This window comes from Megachile rotundata, chromosome 2, assembly GCF_050947335.1.
Source record: "Megachile rotundata isolate GNS110a chromosome 2, iyMegRotu1, whole genome shotgun sequence".
In the NCBI taxonomy this organism is placed as follows: Eukaryota; Metazoa; Arthropoda; class Insecta; order Hymenoptera; family Megachilidae; genus Megachile; species Megachile rotundata.
In genome coordinates, this window is record NC_134984.1 from 14039169 (window position 1) to 14060333 (window position 21165).

Genomic DNA, 21165 nt, shown 5'->3' on the forward strand with positions numbered 1-21165 from the left:
TTCTCCGACCAACATACACCGGATTTTCACCCTATTTCGTGTTGCGAGGCTGCTGATTCTATGGCATGTGCGTCGATACTTCCGGTTCCCGTTTATAACGTCCTACTAATGTCTACGTTGGTAACAGGCATTTTGACGTCCATTTTGGAACCTGTCTCGATGATTGGATATTCACAGTTTTGGGTATTGATTTAATATTTTGATATTGATCAGATATTATAAAATCCTGAATGTTTTATGTTGTGTGAAGAATTTAAAATCTTCAATTTTATGTACCAACATGAAATCTTTAATTTTTCATACCGACGCAACAAAAGTCTTGTAAGAACGAGAAAATATATTTAATTAATAAAGCTATGCTAAACATACGAATGTAATAGAAATTTGATTTGACTGTATGTTTCACACAATACCTTAAAAAATTGCCTATAATATATTGCTAAATATTGCCAAATATTTCGAAAAAGAATGACAAAAGATTTTTATCCCCGCGTTGTACTATTTTTACTTTCGATAGAGTTCGGTAGAATCTCCGCCGCTAAAACTGCATAATAAAAGAGACTAAAAGAAGCAGACGGATCGAAAGTGTCCTCTGTCGCGTCTTTTATCGTTCGAGCAACGCTATATTTCCGTTCAGGTAGCTATCGTAAAAGTCTATCTTTGATCCGCCCACTGTTCGCCGGCATAAGTATCAAAATACTCGTCCCATGCATTATTCAACGCGACCGTTTTTCATTTTTCATCGTTTTTTTCTTTTTCTTTTATCAAAGTTGCCTTGAAGTGGTGCAACCCTTTAAATAATTCATTACGAAAACAACGTACGTACATACAACGTTAAACGACATCGAAGCCGATCGATTCGCGTTTAACGTCGCATCTTTCTCGCCTTGCTCGGAAAATTATAATCGAATCGTTTATTATTTTCGTGTGTTTCTGTCACTTCGCACGAGTTTGATCAATTGAGGAATATGATCGCTGTTATTGATAGAACGACTGAGAGATTTGGGTATTTTAAAGTTTGCAATTTTTTAAATTTATAGAACTGTGTAATTAAATAATTGAGTAACTGAGTATTTGAATAATTGAATAATTGAATAACTGAATAGTTGAATAATTGTTTAACTGATTAACTGATTAACTAATTAACTGATTAACTGATTAACTGATTAACTGATTAACTGATTAACTGATTAACTGATTAACTGATTAACTGATTAACTGATTAACTGATTAACTGATTAACTGATTAACTGATTAACTGATAAACTGATAAACTGATTAACTGATTAACTGATTAACTGATTAACTGATTAACTGATTAACTGATTAACTAATTAACTAATTAACTGATTAATTGAAGAATTGAAAAATTGAAAAATTGTGGAATTAAATAATTGAATAATTGAGTAATTGAATAATTGAATAATTGAATGATTAAATAATTGAGTAATGGAATAATTGAATCATTGAATCATTGAATCACTGAATCATTGAATAATTGTTTAACTGATTAACTGATTAACTAATTAAGTGCTTAACTGCTTAACTGATTAACTGATTAATTGATTAATTGAAGAATTGTAGAATTGAATAATTGAAGAATGGAAAAATTGAATCATTGAAGAATTGAAAAATTAAAGAATGTTATGGTGGAATAATTGATTAGTTGATTAATTAGAAAATTCAAAAATTGGAAAATTTAATAATTGGAAAATTGAAAAATTAAATAATTGAATAATTGAAAAAATGAAAAAATTGAAAAATTGAATAATTAAATAATTGACTAAGTCAGCAATTGAATAATTGAACAATTGTATAAGTAAGTAGAATCTATAATTCTCATAATCTGTAAATCTGTAAATCTATTAATCTATAAATCCATAATTCTATAAACCTGTAAATCTATAAATCTGTAATTATAATAATTCTTCAAAAATCTCTACCGCTATAAAACGCAGCATGAAGCTAAAATAACGCGATAACATAAATACCTCCGGAAACGTAAAAAAAAACTAATTTCCATTACACTTTCTTTCTCACATTCAGAAATAACCTCGAGTGACCTTAATTGACCTGAATTCTTTCACCGCGTCTCACGATTGCAACCGTTCAAACCGTACTATATCTCCGATAAAATTAAGTTGCAATATCATTCTCCGTATTTACCATCCGCGGTTCGTCATCGATCGAACGTAGAGATTTGTAAACAGCGACGTTCGATCGTTCCTCATAATATGCAGCATGCGTTTCCGTATCGGCGCCGATGAAAGATCGAACACGATGCGAACGGTCGGACAAGCTCCGTTTGATTTCTGGGAATCGACAGAGCGAATCCTCGGCCCGGGGTAATTACCACGTATTCGTCCGCCTGTATAAGTAATTTATTAGCGAGCGATAGCTCGTTAAGTAACGACGAGAGCAGCGTTAACGAAGCCGGTTCACCGTGAAACACGCTTTAAGATGGCGTGACGGCCGACTATAATTCTGACGTGCACCCATCGGGCCACCCTGGCTTTGCGGGTCACCTTCGTCGACCTACTATGATAATTGTCCACGTTCAGAACCGTTTTCCCTATTTTTTCCCCTTACGATGCACTACGCGTTCCGATGTGGTACTGCATATCGAATCATCAATTTGTGGAACATAGATTGTTCCGCACGACTTCATCGCCGCAAGGATTTGCATGTCCACTTGGAGATTAAGGTCTTATGAAAATGGCCGCGTAGGCGTTTCATCGATATTCCTAATTTCGAGTGACTGATTATGACGATGTGGCGTACTGTAGCATGATTTGATAACATAACAATGCAAAACTTGTTATATATCAGCAAGTCGACTATTTTGATGTACATTTAACGTCTGGCAGAATTTGATGACATAAAAATGAAGCAAAATAACACTTGTATCATATCAATTTATAGCTGACAGTCTGAAGAAAAGGACTATTTATGTAGTTCATTGATGTTTTTAATGTAAAGTTGCTTTTTGTTGATTATAGCTAGTAGTAGACAATTTTGATGCACGTTTAAGGTCTGGCAGAATTTGATGACATAAAAATGAAGCAAAATAACACTTGTATCATATCAATTTATAGGTGACAGTCTAAAGAAAATGACTATTTATGTAGTTTATTGATGTTTTTAATGTAAAGTTGCTATTTGTTGATTATAGCTAGTAGTGGACAATTTTGATGTACGTTTAAGGTCTAGCAGGATTTAATGACATAAAAATGTAGCAAAATAACACTTGAGTGATATAAATTTACAGATAAAAGTCTGAAGAAAATTACTATTTATGTGGTTCATTGATGTTTTTAATGTAAAGCTGCTATTTGTTGATTATAGCTAGTAGTGGACAATTTTGATGAACGTCTAAGGTCTAGCAGGACTTGATGACATAAAATTGTAGCAAAATAGCACTTGTATCATAACAATCCATAACTTACAATCTAAAGGGAATGACTATATACACATTTCATGAATCTTTTTCATTTAAAACTGCTGTCTGTCAATTACAGCAAGTAGTGGACAATTTTGATGTAGATTTAAGATCTAGCATAATTTAATGACATAAAATGTAGCAAAATAGCACTTGTATAAAATATAAATATACCACTAAAATAAATAACATATAATAAACAATTAACGACATAATTATACCACTAAAATAAATAAAATATAATAAACATATATAATGACAAAAATACACCACTAAAGTAAGTAAAACAGCACTGACATTCAACAGCACCTATATACAATACATGTATGTATTAATTAATTTAAATCTCAGAATTTTATATAAACGATTCCACAACCATATAATTATCCTCCATAAAAATTAGTCATCTCTCTGTTTTAATGAACAATGGATCACGCTTTATGAACATATCTTCCAAACATTTTTTTACTCGCCATTTAACATTCTCCCTTACCCTCCACTACCATCGCAGTTTTCAAAGTTCAATTCTTACGATAAACTCGTTTCGAAGTAGACAACGATAGATCACTGTTGGTAAACCAAAGGGAGAAGTGTCGTTAATAATGCGTCGATCGCATACCACTTAATGAAGCTGCTCGACCAACAAGGTTTAAGTTCTCGAGTAGCCCTTCAGGATGAAGAGCCCATCGATGCTCCATGTCGAGAACACGCTTCCCAAACAGGGTATCTGGAATATACGGACAAATCTCACCAAAAGACCATTTTAAACTTGAACAACAAATCGGATGTGTAATAACATTCCGTCTTTATTATATAAATATATTATAATTGAGCGCGTCAAAAAATATTTGAACAAATTTCTGACAAATGAAATTTATTGAAAATTGGAACGTGTCAAAAAACTGTTGAACAAATTTTTAAATTAAATTTATTGAAAATTGGAAGGTGACAAGAAACGTTGGAAAATATATAAACGTATGGGGTAAAAAGCGCGAAGAATTATTGCAAAAATGAAAAACGAAGAAATAAATAAATTATGCGAAACTCGACTTCTGGCTACGAACGAAAAACAGATACACATTCGCGGAAATGAACGACGCGTTCGACGCTGGTGTCCAGCGACAAAATGAAAGACGTTTCCGTGGCAATTTCCGATCGTGACATTTCTTCTCACTAAAATCTAGATAGCATAGTTTATCAGAAAATTTTCAAATCCTAGAATTTCCGAATTCTAAAACTCCCAAACTCTCAAATTTCCAAATTCTCAAATTTCCAAACTCTCAAATTTCCAAACTCTCAAATTTCCAAATTCTCAAATTTCCATATTCTCAAATTTCCAAACTCTCAAATTTCCAAACTCTCAAATTTCCAAACTCTCAAATTTCCAAATTCTCAAATTTCCAAACTCTCAAATTTCCAAACTCTCAAATTTCCAAACTCTCAAATTTCCAAACTCTCAAATTTCCAAACTCTCAAATTTCCAAATTCTCAAATTTCCAAACTCTCAAATTTCCAAATTCTCAAATTTCCAAACTCTCAAATTTCCAAATTTTCAAATTTCCAAACTCTCAAATATCCAAATTCTCAAATATCCAAATTCCCAAATGTCCAAATTCTCAAATTTCCAAATTCTCAAATGTCCAAACTCTCAAATTTCCAAATTCCCAAATCTCCAAATTCTCAAATTTCCAAATCGTCCATAAATCCTCAAATACTAGATTTGAGTCTCTCCCAATTTATACCGCGTATCTCTAAACTTGTTCCGACTATTAATCTCAGGGTAAAACACTAAAACAAGAAACTGTAATTACATCGACGCAAAAACAGGAGGATGAATTCGTCGCATTAATTTTTTTCGGACAGATATTAACCTTTGTAGGCAAGAAACTTCCAAAGTGACTGATGACACTGTAGTCACTGGATTAGAGATAAGTTCTGATCATGCTTCGGTGAATCCATTCTCTCCCCACAAATAATCAAGATTAAATCGTTGCTCAAACACGATTATTAATATTTATACAAAACATCCCTTGTCATTTATTTGCTTAAAGAAATTTAGCTTAATATAATGTAATTGAATCGAACCTAACCTCTACGATTGATTATCCCTATCGGATGCAAGAAAATTAGATTAACCAAACAAAATCGTATCTAACTTTCCTTGATTAATTATTGTCAAATGCAGAACAAAGTTATTTACCAAAAAAGTTACGAAAAAATATAAAAATTAGTTAAAATTAATATAAAAATGAATCAGTAAAAGAACATTACCCTGCATAGGTATTTAAACCTAACCTAATTTCCTCCATTTAGTATCGTCGTCAGAGTAATAACACATTTACGAGGAAATTTGCAAAAAAGCTATAAAAATTCGGAAAAGTGTCCATTTCACATAATTACCCATTTCGTAAACATCTGAAATATGGCGAAAATATTAGTCAGTTAAAAATACATTATCCTGTATAATTATCCGAACCTAACCTTCTCAATTGAGTATCGTCGGAGTCATAACACTTTTACGAGGAAATTTGCAAAAAAGCTATAAAAATTCGGAAAAGTGTCCATTTCACATAATTACCCATTTCGTAAACATCTGAAATATGGCGAAAATATTAGTCAGTTAAAAATACATTATCCTGTATAATTATCCGAACCTAACCTCCTCAATTGAGTATCGTCGGAGTCATAACACTTTTACAACGAAATTTACAAAAAAGATAAAAATTCGGAAAAATGCCAATTCCGCATAATTACCCATTTTGTAAACGTCTGAAATATTGCGAAAATATTGGTCGGTTAAAAATAGAGAGGTCGTTAAAGGAGTATTTTCGTGGAAGGATCGCGTGAATTGCAAAACCGGAGAACGGACATGAATGTCCTGATGATGAAACGGCTCAAATCGATACGTAATGCATTCATATAAGTTTTGCCGTGCTTATAAATAAGCCTCCTTTCCCGTGACCCAGCTGTGGCCGGCTGATAATGAACACCGCGACGAAAGTAACACGTTCGACGTTTCATGAATTTTCAACGACGATGATTCGTGGAAAAATACGGGTCGCGATTAAATCGGTACCAACGTCGTTTCGTTCTTTTTACGCTATCGTCGGCTGTTATCTGTTGAATTTGCTCGGCTCTCTCCGAACGACCCTTTGTAACAAGCCGAATACCGATGGGAACATTTCGCATTTGGAAATTTCTGGATTTAGAAATGTTGGTGGAGAATAGAAAGATATATGGGAAATTTTTTAGGAAGTTGTAAAAGGAATTTGAGAATTTTTGAAATTTTGGTGGGTTGAGAATTTTGGATTTAAGGTTGTGAAAATTTGAGGAAGTTGAAAATTGGAGGATTTGCGGGATTTTGGTAATTTTGGGATTTAGAGAATTTGGGAAATTAGGAGAATTTGGGAATTTTGAGAATTTAAAGGATTTTGGAAATTTGGGGATTTAGAGAATTTGGGAAATTAGGAGAAATTGGGAATTTGGGGAATTTGAAGGATTTTGAAAATTTTGGGATTTAGAGAAATTGGGAATTTTGAGAATTTAAAGGATTTTTGAAATTTTGGGAGATTAGGAGAATTTGGGAATTTTGAGAATTTAAAGGATTTTGAAAATTTTGGGATTTAGAGAGTTTAGGAAATTAGGAGAAATTGGGAATTTTGGGAATTTAAAGGATTTTGGAAATTTGGGGATTTAGAGAGTTTAGGAAATTAGGAGAAATTGGGAATTTTGGGAATTTAAAGGATTTTGGAACTTTGGAATTTATGAGACTGGAATATTTAGTAGTTTGTAGAACTTTGGAAATGGTGGTATTTGAGAAGTGTGATGTATGAGAATTTTGGAAGTCTTTTTTCCACGTTATGTTTCTCATTTTTTTTTCTTTTGTAATAATATTAATATACATTCAACGTGTTTTTAAATAATTATTAAACATTTCTATATTCACAGGATACAAAACATCTGCAATTAATAGTATACGTGTATAATAGTATTTAATACATGTAATAATATTTGTCAATTTGTGGTGTGGGGCATTTAGGGATGTAGCCCATTCAGGAGTCCTGGGAAACTCCACTGAATTTTGGATAATTAGTGTGTGATGTTTTGGGGGTATGGGGCACTCCACTAGCTCTTGGACAACTAGTGGTGTGTGGCATTTTGGGGGTATGGGGCACTCCACTAGCTCTTGTACAACTAGTGGTGTGTGGCATTTTGGGGGTATGGGGCACTCCACTAGGTCTTGATACCTAGTGGTGTGTGGCATTTTTGGGGTATGGGGTGTGTTCAGGGGTCAGGGCACTCCAGGGTCTGGGACATTCAGTGTGGGGCACTCAGGGGTTTGTGTACCTATTGGGTCTGGTCAACCAGGGGATTGTGTCTTGGGTGGAAGCTCCCATCAGGATGTCACCATGGTGAGCGTGTTAAGCAGGGCAGAGGATATCATCGGTGGTCAGCAGCAGAATGCTTTCCATAAATGGAATCATCTATTAGAGATTCCCTTAGGGGCGCGGGTATGAAACCAACTTGCTATCCCCTAACATAAAAATGTGAGCATGCTTCCGCTTTCAACGTATAGGTAAAGACCATATACGTGAATCGGAAACATGCCGTCGTCTCTTTCTCGCGGTCCTTTATTATAGTCGCGGGGGCCCATTTTAAATGTGAGAAAAACAATTCGTGGCTGGCCACCTAGCGTCGCGGTGCCCAGTTCGCGACCTGCGGTCCATAAGATACGCGAGAAAAAATGATCAATGGGGGGAAGACCCCTCGCGACACCGTGAAGCTCGCGCGCCGAGAAATGTAACGCGATCCGCGGTTCCAGTATATCCGTGAGACTATACCAATGCAAATATAAAACTTTTTTATTTTTCACTTTTTCGTTATCAAACTTTTACCAATGAATTCTTGACATTTTTCCGATTAAAATGAGACCAAACACGGTATAATTTCGACTACGTTTACTGGTTTAATTGACGGTAGGATTTAAACAGGGAATAACGAAAGGAGGAGACGCTGCGATTGAATCGGTCATAGATAAAGAGTCTGTTGTATTGATATAAAATTAAATTATTACAAAAAAAAGTTGGGAATTCGGGAAGTTGAAAAATTTGAGAATTTGGAGATTTGGAGATTTGAGAACTTAAAAATTAAATTTAAGGAAATCATAAATCTTGAAAATTTATTAAACCTAAAATTAAAAAATTGCAAAATTGAACCTCTCAAAATATCCAAAAATTATAAAAATCATCATACAACAATATTTCACAAATATTAATATTACACATACACTATATTGAATACCATAATCCTTCTCCGGCCAACAAAAACAAAAAAATATTCCCCGAAACAGTTATAAATAAAAGCAAAAAGAATTTCCATCATGGTTTTGTACAGAATAAATAAAATCTTTTTGTATTCAAAAAAGCACACAGTTATTATCCACTGCCAATATACAGAAACAACATTCACGTTGCGTTATATCCTTTCCAAGCCAACAATAAAAATGTTCGACTTGAAATTTCTCTAAATTTATTTAAACTTCTATAAATATTCATTCTGTGCAGTCTATGACCAAAACTGAAAAATGAGAAGAAAAAAGGGGAATATTGTGTTTGCACGATAGCGTGTTCAGTGGACGCAATATTAAACGAAAAAACTTTTCATCGTATCGATCGATTGAGAATGAATGCATTAAACTCGATCTAATCGAAGATATATTTTTTTTTCTTTTTGCAGGTTCATGGTGGTATTGGTGTGCCTCATATTTAGTGTTTTGTCAACGATAGACCAATACAGTAACTTCGCGAACGAAACCCTGTTTTGGATGGTGAGTATTTATTTATATATTATTATTTATTAATGCAATGGAGATACGTGCTAATAGGTGTTTTGTATTTGATTCGGCAATCGATATAATAAAATGTACTGTGTAGGATTTGGCGGTTTGAATAGATAATGAGGTAGATTGATGGTATTAATTGATACTGTTAATTCGAGAGATTGGTATTATTTATTTGGTGGTTTATTTATGGAATAATTAGGATTGTGTTTCGGAGGGCTTATAAATAAATAATTGGGGTTTATTCAATTGGGTTTTATTGACTGATTTTGTAAAATTTAGAAATGTGGAAAATTGAAAATTAGAATTCCGAAATTTGAAAATTTCATAATTTGGATATTTGGAAATTCGAAAATTTTTAAATTTGGAAAATTTGGAATTGGGAAATTTTGGAGTTTGGAAATTTTGGAATTTGGAAATTTTGGAATTTGGAAATTTTGGAATTGGGAAATTCTGGAATTGGGAAATTTTGGAGTTTGGTAATTTTGGAAGTTGGAAATTTTAGAATTTGGAAATTTTGGAATTTGGAAACTGTGGAATTTGGAAATTGTGGAATTTGGAAATTGTGGAATTTGGAAATTTTGGAATTTGGAAATTTTGGAATTGGGAAATTGTGGAATTTGGAAATTTTGGAATTTGGAAATTTTGGAATTTGGAAATTTTGGAATTGGGAAATTTGGAAATTTGGAAATTATGGAATTTGGAAATTGTGGAATTTGGAAATTTTGGAATTTGGATACTTTGGAATTGGGAAATTTTGAAATTGGGAAATTTTGGAATTTGGAAACTTGGAAATTTGAAAGTTTGAAAGTTTGAAAGTTTGAAAGTTTGAAAGTTTGAAAGTTTGAAAGTTTGAAAGTTTGAAAGTTTGAAAGTTTGAAAGTTTGAAAATTTGAAAATTTGATACTTAAAAATGTTGAAATTCAGAAATTCCAAAATTGAAACATTTGTGAATTCTCAAATTTCCCAATTCCATCACTTTTCCATTTCTGCAATATAACACGAGGCAATATAACAAGAGCCTTCATTATCAAACTAAACATAACTTAAATTTCTCAATTTTCAAATTTTCCTACAAATAAATTTTTAAATTTCTATGTACATTAAATGAAAATAACCACAAAGCCAGAAAATAAATGTTAATAATTAAAACGATTAATTATCGTACATAATCTGCATTTAATATACGTCCGTATTTATATGAAATATTCATTGCAAGCGAAACGATTGAAAATCATAAACGAGCTAAAATATTATTTCGACGAAAACACAAATGATATTCTGCAAACATTTACCGGGTAACGCGAGCGATTCCATTATGTTCTATCAGAGAATCAAATTACGCAATCAAAGCAATTATTTGCTTTCACTTCATTCACGAAATTCATTTTTCTGTTTGTTTATGATCGACACAGTCCTCTGATTTTACAAATCTTGTTTACTCAATAATGATACTCGTTAATTTTAATTCATTTACCATTTAATTAAACTTTTATTAATAAAGAGATATACGTATACATAGTATTATATACACAGGATAACAAAATGTAAAATTGGAGGAAATGACGATACTCAAAATTAAAAAATACCAAGTCGAAAATTAATATTCAAATTAATACTCAAAATTAAAAAATACCAAGTCGAAAATTAATATTCAAATTAATACTCAAAATTAAAAAATACCAAGTCGAAAATTAATATTCAAATTAATACTCAAAATTAAAAAAATACCAAGTCAAAAATTAATATTCAAATTAATACTAAAAAATAAAAAATACCAAATAAATTATAATCCATCAAATATTCATTTCATGAACACAAAATTTTCGTGTACCACAAAGACTACAAAGAAGAACAAAAAATATTAAAAACAGTAACGATATTGAAAGCGTAAAAACTTGACATCTAATTGAACGAAGAATATTCTTGAATAAAACATGTGCAAATATTAACACGCGAGGTTTGAGACGCGAATAAACAAATCGATACGCGAAAGTAGCCAACTAACGGAACGCCAGAGAGAAAGAAAGAGAGAAGAGAAAATTACCCCGACCAAACGATAATCGTAATAACAGAGGGAGGCATTTCCGTGATGACTTTCTAGGCTGTCGCAGTCATTAGTTTCCTGTGTTCTTAAAATAAATGTGCAACGAGCGCGACAATATATAAAGATGCTATATCGATTGTACGACCTTTATTGTAACGCTACGACGCCCTGGAAAAATGGGGACATCGATGACAGAATCGCGGTGTCGTGAAGCACCGTGAAACTTTCATGTTTTTAGGCTGCTTTAGCTTCGTGTTACGTCATCCGGCCGATCCTGGCCAATTTCTTTTTTCATTTTGATACACGATATCGAAAAATTGCACTAGAATGAGGTTTATTATATTCAATATTGAAATCTATAAATCCATATTTTAATTTCGGAATTTTCAAGTTTTCTTATTTTGACATTTTTTAATTTTTAAATATCTGTATTTATAGATTTCCAAGTTCAATTATCTGATTTTGAAGTTTTTAAATTCTTTAATTATTTCTTTTTATAATTTTGACTCCCTAAACTCCGAATATTACAAATCCCCTATTGCTAGACTACCAACTCCAAACTCCAAGATTTGCAAACCTCCAAATCACCGAATCCCTAAATTCCAAAAATCCCTATATTACCAAATTCTGAGATTACAAAAAATTCCTAGATCCCCAAATCCCTACATCACACAATCCCTAGATCCCACGATCCCTAGATTCCCAAATCCCTAGATTACCAAATCTCTAAATTTCCGAATCTCTAGATTCCCAAATCTCTAGATTCCAAAATCCTAAGATTCCCAAATCTCTAAATTCCCAAGTCCCTAGATCACCAAATCTCTAGATTCCAAAATCCTGAGATTCCCATATCTCTAAATTCCCAAATCCCTAGATTCCCAAATCCATAGATTACCAAATCTCTAGATTCCAAAATCTTGAGATTCCCAAATCTCTAAATTTCCGAATCTCTAAATTCCAAAATCCAGAGATTCCCATATCTCTAAATTCCCGAATCCCTAGATCACCAAATCTCTAGATTCCAAAATCCTGAGATTCCCCAATCTCTAGATTCCCAAATCTCTAGATTACCAAATCACTAGATTCCAAAATCCTAAGATTTCCAAATCTCTAGATTCCCAAATCTCTAGATTACCAAATCTCTAGATTCCCAAATCCCTAGACTACCAAATCTCTAGATTCCAAAATCCTGAGATTCCCCAATCTCTAGATTCCCAAATCTCTAGATTACCAAATCTCTAGATTCCAAAATCCTAAGATTTCCAAATCTCTAGATTCCCAAATCCCTAGACTACCAAATCTCTAGATTCCAAAATCCTAAGATTCCCAAATCTCTAGATTCCCAAATCCCTTAGATTCCAAAATCCCTAGATTACCAAGTCCCTTATAATCCCAAATCCCTATTTTCCAAAAATCCCTATTGAACATTAAACTTAATATTTCTCACGTTGCATTTATTGTATAACTCATCGTATAACATATGTATAGCACAGTCGATGCTGTTTCGCGTATTACGAGAATGTTTGGGAAAGATTTGTGCGCCCAGCGGGGTTAATCGATGACCACGTACTTAGAGAGTGGAAAGCTGAAGCGTTATCCGAGTCGCGGTACTATCGTGTAATGGATTCGTGCAAGGAAGCCGAGATCCGCGAATCTTTCATGTAATCAGCAAACTTCGCAGTCCGGGCTGGTTGATTTTATGCGCATGATAAACAACCGACGAGCGATTTGCATCGAGAAATCGGCCGAAATCGCGGACGGCGGCAAGTTGTAATTGCAAAATCGTTGATAACCGTGCCGCGACAAACGAACTCCTCGGCGGAGAGGTTTAAATGTCAGCGGGAGTCGTTGCCGAACGAATTTTACTCTTGCCTGGTCATTATAATTGATTGGGCTTGCGGCGAATAACGATTCCCTAGAGAAAATATGCCAATCAAGGATGAATATTATATTACTGTTCGATTTTCAACGATCTCGAAGGATCTTAGGACTTGCGGTTTAGAGATTTTGGAATTTAAGGACTTTTGGAATCTTGGGATTTGGGGATCTAGGGATTTTTAGAATCTAGGGATTTGAGGATATAGGGATTTTTGGAATTTAGGGATCTGGAATTCCTAGATCTCGAAATCCCTAGATCCCAAATTCTCTAGATCCGAAACTCCCTGAGATCCCGAAATGTGTAGATCTCAAATTCGCAAGGTCCCAAAATCCCTAGATCCCAAAATCCCCAAATTTCAAAATCCCCAAATCCCAAAATTCTCAAATCCCAACATCCCCCGAATCCCACATTCCCCGAATCTCACATCCCCCGAATCCCACGTCCCCCGAATCTCACATCCCCCGAATCCCACATCCCCCGAATCTCACATCCCCCGAATCCCACATCCCCCCAGTTCCACATCCCCCAAATCCCACATCCCCTCAAAATCCCCAAATCCCCAAATCCCTAGATCCCAAAATCCCCAAATTTTAAAATCCCCAAATCCCAAAATCCCCAAATCCAAAAATCCCAAAATCCCCAAATCCCAGAATCCCCAAATCCCAAAATCCCCAAATCCCAAAATCCCAAAATCCCCAAATCCCCAAATCCCCAAATCCCCAAATCCCAAAATCCCAAAATCCCCAAATCCCAAAATCCCGAAATCCCAAAATCCCCATATCCCAAAATCCCAAAATCCCCAAATCCCCAAATCCCCAAATCCCCAAATCCCCAAATCCCAAAATCCCCAAATCCCAAAATCCCTAGATTCCCAAATTTCCAAATCCCTACAAACAGAAAACTTGTATATTCCATTTCTGTAATACTCTCAGTATTAAAAAAGCTGAGTCAACAATAATATCAGATAAAATTTCTCGGTACAGGGAATGTAATGTACAAAAGCAAATTAATATGGAGCACATGAGAAAAGTGCTTTAATTAAAAGTTTATTCACAAGCGCAGTACAAATATGAGGTTAATTAAATGAATCTCACAATCTGAATTCAGGTTTAATACGTTGTAGAATACGATAAAAATGATAATGACAGAATAATGTAATTGGCATTGTGTTCATGTTATAGGAAATATGTCTGGTGGTGTTTTTCGGTGTGGAGTACATGGTGAGACTATGGAGCGCGGGCTGCAGGTCAAAGTATATGGGTTGCTGCGGCAGGCTGCGGTTCATACGAAAACCGATTTGTATCATAGGCAAGTATCATTTGTATCAGACCGTTTCTCTAATACACATGGGGACATTTCAATCAGCCTCTGCCCAAACTAATCCAATATTCGCATTGTCCCATTGTCCTGCCGGCAAAATTGGATCGGGAATGCTGCAGATCGTTTGTGACGAAAGGCAGACGCAACGTCAAAACTGCTTAGAATCACATGCTCGTTCGATTAACGTATAGCGGGCAACGGTTGGGGAAATCGATCAATCGCTACTCGAACGTGACACGCGTTATTACGAATGCATAAAGATGCGTTTAAATTGTGTCACGTGAATGACGATATTAATATATTATAATTTGATTTTGGCGTTTCTCTCTGGGACGGACATTTTTTTGGATTATGATCTTATAAGATTTATAGAATGAAGAATGTGACTGATCTAATTCTTTCATTTTTATTCGGGAATATATATTTCAATATCTCTAAATACTAAACATATTCCAAATTTTTATGAAAATTTATATAAATATCTAAATCCTTAACATTTCCAATTTTAAAAAGTCCCAATATTTTCAAATCCTCAAAATCAATGACTTTCCTTAAATTCAAAAAATTCGCAAATTCCGGATATTCCAAAAATTATCAAAATTCTAATAATCTGAAAAATTCATAGAACCCATAAATCTTCAAATCCCATAAATCCTCACATCGCATAAATTCCCACATCCCATAAATCTCCAAACCTCATTATATCCTCAAAACTCATAAATCTCCAAGTTCAATAAATCACCAAATCACATAAGTACCCAAATGTCATGAATCCCAAAAATTCCAAAAATTCTAAAAAATCCAAAATCCCATAAATCCCAAAATGTCCAAAATTCCAAAATCCCCAATTCCCCCAAATCCCATAAATCTCAAAATCCCATAAATCCCCAATTCCCATTAATCTTCTAGTCCCATAAATCCCCAAATTCCCATAACGTCATTTAACCCCATTTATTGATCGCGTTTTTTACCCAGATCGCATAATTGAATCGCGTGAAAGTATAGGGTAAGATCGGCTGATCGAAAACGACGCCGCTCGTTCGAGTGACGTTCAACGTGATTCGCGATTAAATGAACTTTACGAGCGACTAAATTGTAACACCTAACCGGATATTAATCGAACCAGGCATCGCGTGTGTACCCGTAAGGCCGATTACGTGCGCTCTAGATTTCCATGGGGTATTCAGTATATCGTGGCATGGTGCAACGAATTACTATATCGATCTATTCAACATTCAAACTCCTCCAAAATGTTCTCGAATTAAACCATTCATCGATTTCTTCCCTCAATTATATATTTTTTCTGAATTCTGCTTCTGGTGAAACACTTGTTACGTTTCTTAATGTGATAGACAAAATTGTCTGATATGAGACTCAAAGTTAGTAGAAGGGGAAATAGAATTCTTACTGCAAATTCCAAATCCTGGAATCTCTGAATCCTCAAATTCCTAAATTGCCAAATTCCAATTCTTCAAATCCCACTTCAGCAAATTCCAATCTCCCAAATTTCAATTCCTCAAATCCCACGTCCCCAAATCGCTATATTCCCAAATTCCCACATCCCCAAATCCCACATCCACCGAATCCACATCCCCCGAATCCTACATCCCTCGAATCCCACATCCCCTCAATTTCACATCTCCCGAATCCCACATCCCCCCAATTCCACATCCCCCAAATCCCACATCTCCCGAATCCCACATCCCCCCAATTCCACATCCCCCGAATCCCACATCCCCCAAATCCCACATCTCCCGAATCCCACATTCCTCCAATTCCACATCCCCCGAATCCCATACCCCCTTGATTCCACATCCCCCGAATCCTAATTTTCCAAATCCCAATTTCCCAAATTCCAATTCCCCAAATGCCAATCCCTCAAATTCCGAACCCCTGAATCCCACATCCCAAAATCCCATATCTCCAAATCCCAATTCCCCAATATAACAATATAAAAAAATTGTAAGAACAACTTAGAAATCATGATATCTATAAAAAATTACTATTTCTAAAATTTAATAAATTTATACCTATAATAAATTTTTCTCCAATTTCCTACGAAAGTACAAAATGTAATATTACTTGTCAGACCCGTGAGATACATGGCGAAACGTAAATATACATTTTTTAAAGAATGTATGAAACATATATGTTTCAATATACATTTATTAAAAAATGTGTGAAATATTTATATTTCAATATGTATCTGAAGAGACGTCGGTAGTAAAAGCGATACGTGTCGAATGTTTTTTGGAGCATTATTTCCCATCAAAATTGGCATGTATGGGATCAATACATTCTTTTATAGGACAGACAGGTTTGCTTTCATATTGTTTTTTCTTTAATATATTCCATCAATCCATCATGTCTGAATTTTTACAAATACTAAAGAAGTAAGAGTTATTTTTTTTTTATTTTTTTGGAGTATTCTGTTTGGAGACTTACTTGAAAAATAGTTTATTTTAAAAAATAAAGCTGAATTTATATCACATTCACTCTTGAAGTTCCACTTATTATAAAATATCACGTATTTTTATCCAAATTGCAACAAATGTCAAGTACAATTGATTTTAATATCTGAAATTAATTTTTATTGTTCTCAGATTTAATTGTGGTGGTCGCGTCTATGGTGGTATTATCGGTGGGGAGCAATGGCCAGGTTTTCGCCACTTCCGCAATAAGAGGCATCCGATTTTTGCAAATATTGCGAATGCTTCATGTCGATCGACAAGGTGGCACGTGGAGGCTTCTTGGGTCTGTCGTTTTCATTCATCGTCAGGTATGTTTCTTAGCTTATATAATACTATTTTAATACACATTCCAATCCTCCAAATTTTCAAATCCTCAAGTTCCAGTTTTCCAAATCTTAATTCGACCAAATCCCAATTCCCCAAATTTCAATCCCCCAAATTCTCAAATCCCGAAATCCCAGTTTCCCAAATTCCAATCCCCCAAATTCTCAAATCGCCGAACCTCAATTTCCCAAATCCTAATTCCCCAAATTCCCAATTTCTCAAATCCCATTTTTCCAAATCCCACGTTCCCAAATCCCATGTTCTCAAATTCCCAATTTCCCAAATCCCATTTTTCCAAATCCCACGTTCCCAAATCCCACGTCCCCGAATCCCACGTCCCCAAATCCCACGTTCCCAAATCCCACCTCCCCAAATCCCACGTCCCGAAATCCCACGTCCCCAAACCCCATATTCCCAAATCTCATGTCTCCAAATCCCATATCCCCAAATCCCATATCCCCAAATCCCATATCCCCAAATCCCACGTCCCCAAATCTCATGTCTCCAAATCCCACCTCCCCAAATCCCACCTTCCCAAATCCCACTTCCCCAAATCCCACTTCCCCAAATCCCACTTCCCCAAATCCCACCTCCCCAAATCCCAATTTCCAAATCCATAAAACAATCGATCCTCAACGAACCACCCTCATCCTATCCACACCCTCGCATTCATTACTCGACTTCTCACCCAGCATCAAACGCAACTCATTAACCACCGGACAAGTGTTAATAATTAAACCCGGCGATGTGCTAATTTCTTTGAACGAACCGTTCTATTTCTACCATAAATTCTGGCGCATTTTTCTTTTTGTCTCATCGAGCGCACTATAATTATTCAAAACGACTGTTGAATAGCTTAATTTTCAATCCAAGTGACAAACAAGCTTCAATTGTTCGCGTGCAGGTAAATTGACCCGAATCTTTTGTACCCTACCTTCGGTGCTATTACGGGGGGATATTATTTCAATTGTCAGCAGAAAAAACGCGCGATTACTAATCTACCGTGTTTATGAACTTTTGAATGTTGGTCTTTTACAGGAGCTGATCACGACGTTGTACATCGGGTTCCTAGGTCTTATTTTCAGCAGCTACTTCGTGTATCTGGCCGAAAAAGATGCTGTTGGGCCCGATGGAAAAACAGACTTTTCCAGCTACGCCGACGCGCTGTGGTGGGGAGTGGTTAGTACTGTCATTAATACATTTTTATCGGTAGATTAACCTCTTAGGTACAACACGCCACTATAGTGGCTAATTTCTACGACGAGATGACGATAATAATCGAGACAAAATTCTTAAAATAAATTCGTTAAATAAAGCAAATTAAAAAAATTTAGCAAACTAAATTTTGTCGAAATTAATGAAAATAATGTACACGAAAGAGTCAACCCCTTGCCGTACTGTAACGATTCAGACACGTGACTCACAGTTCAAACGCACAAATTTCACTGGAATTTGAATACATTTCAATTTGAAGTTCGAGTCCAATTATAATATGCAAAGTCAAAGATCTCTGAATACAAAACTGACATAATATTTCAACTTCCATTATTTGTTTTAACCTCTTAGGAACGACGAGCCACTATAGTGGCTTTCGCCGACATCTCTCTGTACGACGGTCCACTATAGTGGCTTTCGCGAATGTCATCGTAGATCACATAGCGCCATAGTGGCTCACTCTACTGGCTCCACCGTTTCAATCGAATGATCGTTTTCATATGTTTCGATTCGCACTTTTTTTGCCCTCACCACGTTTTGTGAGAGTATTAACAAATCCACAAAAGTACATTACATGTAAATAAAAGGTGACGCCAAGTTTAGGCACCGTGGGCTCCTCTTTGCACTGATATACGATATTGGGAACATTTGGAAATGTTTTGTAAATTTTCTTAAAAGTAAATTATCAAGGTTAAAGTATATCTTTGAGAAAAATTATAATTTTGTTTACCCTGTGCCTATAAAATCTACATTCTAATTACAGAAATAATACGATTCACATCACAATCAGAAAATTGATAAAAAGTCTCCAAATCTCCGATGACAAAAATGCTTTAAGAAAAGATCGTATCGATAAGTGGTCGGTGTCTGTTTCCATTGAATCGCATCGATGTGTAATAGGCGTTCGTTCGATTTCTATTTACCGGAATAATTAATTCGGTCCAACTGGCAAGCTGAAACGAGTCTCGGACTGCACAGTTTAATTGTATGCGAGCCGTTCGCAAATGTTTATTAAGCGGTCGCCACTAATCACTCGGAAAATATATATATTTGTATTCGTAACCGTCGAATGGGCAACGCGAGCGATCGATGAAGCCGAAGGCCAAACGACGATTTAAACGTGGCTTGATTAACGTCACGTCGTCGATTGTCGTCGTTCGATCGTTGTCCGATTTTCCAGAGAATTTGCCTCGATGAAAATGCTGGAAAATACTCCGCCAGAGAATCTACCGAACGTTCCTGGCACGATGCGATCCGGCAAATCGAAACTTTGCTCTTCGTTTTTATTTTTAATCCGTCCTCGATTACCACTGTTCGATAGGCAATTTTTTTTTTGCTCTCAAACGAATTACCGAAGTGTTCAAACTTATCGAAATAAACGGATAAATCGGGGAGTCTTAAAAGGTACCGATGGCACCTCACGAGGTGGCGTATGAGATCTGGACATTCAGAAGAGTTACTAATGTATTAGTAACGTTGACATTAGACAAAGAGATGTCTAATGTATTATTTGAGATTATAGGTTATTCGTATGTTTGTTAGATGTGTCAAATTAAGGGGTGAAAATTTGAATATTTAATTTTAATAATTTCATGTGTTTCGTCAAAATTCGAATTTGGTGATTGTAGCACGGTACTATGTGATAACAGGATTTATTGTGATGTGATAATGGTTTTATTTTGCAGATTACCGTGACCACAATTGGCTACGGTGACACTGTCCCACAAACGTGGATGGGAAAGATAGTCGCTTCGTGTTTCAGCGTATTCGCCATATCCTTTTTCGCACTTCCAGCCGTAAGTACCAAAAAATATCAAATATAAAAAATTCTCAACAACAAAGTCCTATCGATGTAACAATACCATCAATATAACGAGAATCGTGACAAATAACGTTCGCAAGGTATAAAGGTATAAAAGTTCGCAAGCTATAAACAAAATGGCTTGTTTGTCGCAGGGCATACTGGGCTCTGGTTTCGCGTTGAAGGTCCAGCAAAAACAACGACAAAAGCACTTCAATCGGCAGATACCGGCTGCCGCAATGTTGATACAATGTTTGTGGAGGTGTTACGCCGCCGACAAAGCCATCAACAGCGTGGCCACCTGGAACATTTATATAAAAGATCCAGCACCAGCTGGACAACCGTCCACACCACTCGGAAAGGTAAGCTTTCGCGACTGTTTTGCCTCCATTTTCGGTGGCAGCAGCTACTAGCCGTTGGTTGTTGTTGTTTCTAGTTGCTTACGATGTTCCCTCGGTCCTATGGATCGATACCGATTAGGTTGGTTCGAAAATTCTGTCCTTCTGTTCTAATCATTTTTTTATCGACCATGTTCGTTTTATTACGTTTATTGATTAATTCTGATTTGACGTTTGAGTTATAACAGTATTAGGGATTTTGAAGATTTTTTATTTTGAAGGCACTTTTTGTCTTCAGACATCTTTATGAGACATATACATTTATTATTTATATACTATTTATTTATTATTATTTGTCTATTTTATATGTTTTGTATACTAGCTTGAATTATTTATAAGCTTGAAATAAAATGAAATTCATACATAACCTTGATCATGTATGACCATATGTATATGTATAATATGATACAATAATATATTTGTAAAAATTAC

The 21165-nt window shown here is 35.2% G+C and overlaps 1 protein-coding gene across 2 annotated transcripts in view; it reads left to right on the forward strand.

Moving 5' to 3' along the window:
* Nucleotides 1-21165, forward strand: part of KCNQ (KCNQ potassium channel) — a 78520-nt gene that overhangs the window by 18153 nt on the left and 39202 nt on the right. For both annotated transcript variants that reach the window (XM_076539505.1, XM_076539509.1), the window contains exons 3-8: nt 9176-9266; nt 14386-14512; nt 17128-17303; nt 18358-18498; nt 20220-20330; nt 20491-20697. In XM_076539505.1, coding sequence (XP_076395620.1) covers nt 9176-9266; nt 14386-14512; nt 17128-17303; nt 18358-18498; nt 20220-20330; nt 20491-20697 — 853 coding nt within the window. The remainder of the gene's footprint in view (nt 1-9175; nt 9267-14385; nt 14513-17127; nt 17304-18357; nt 18499-20219; nt 20331-20490; nt 20698-21165) is intronic.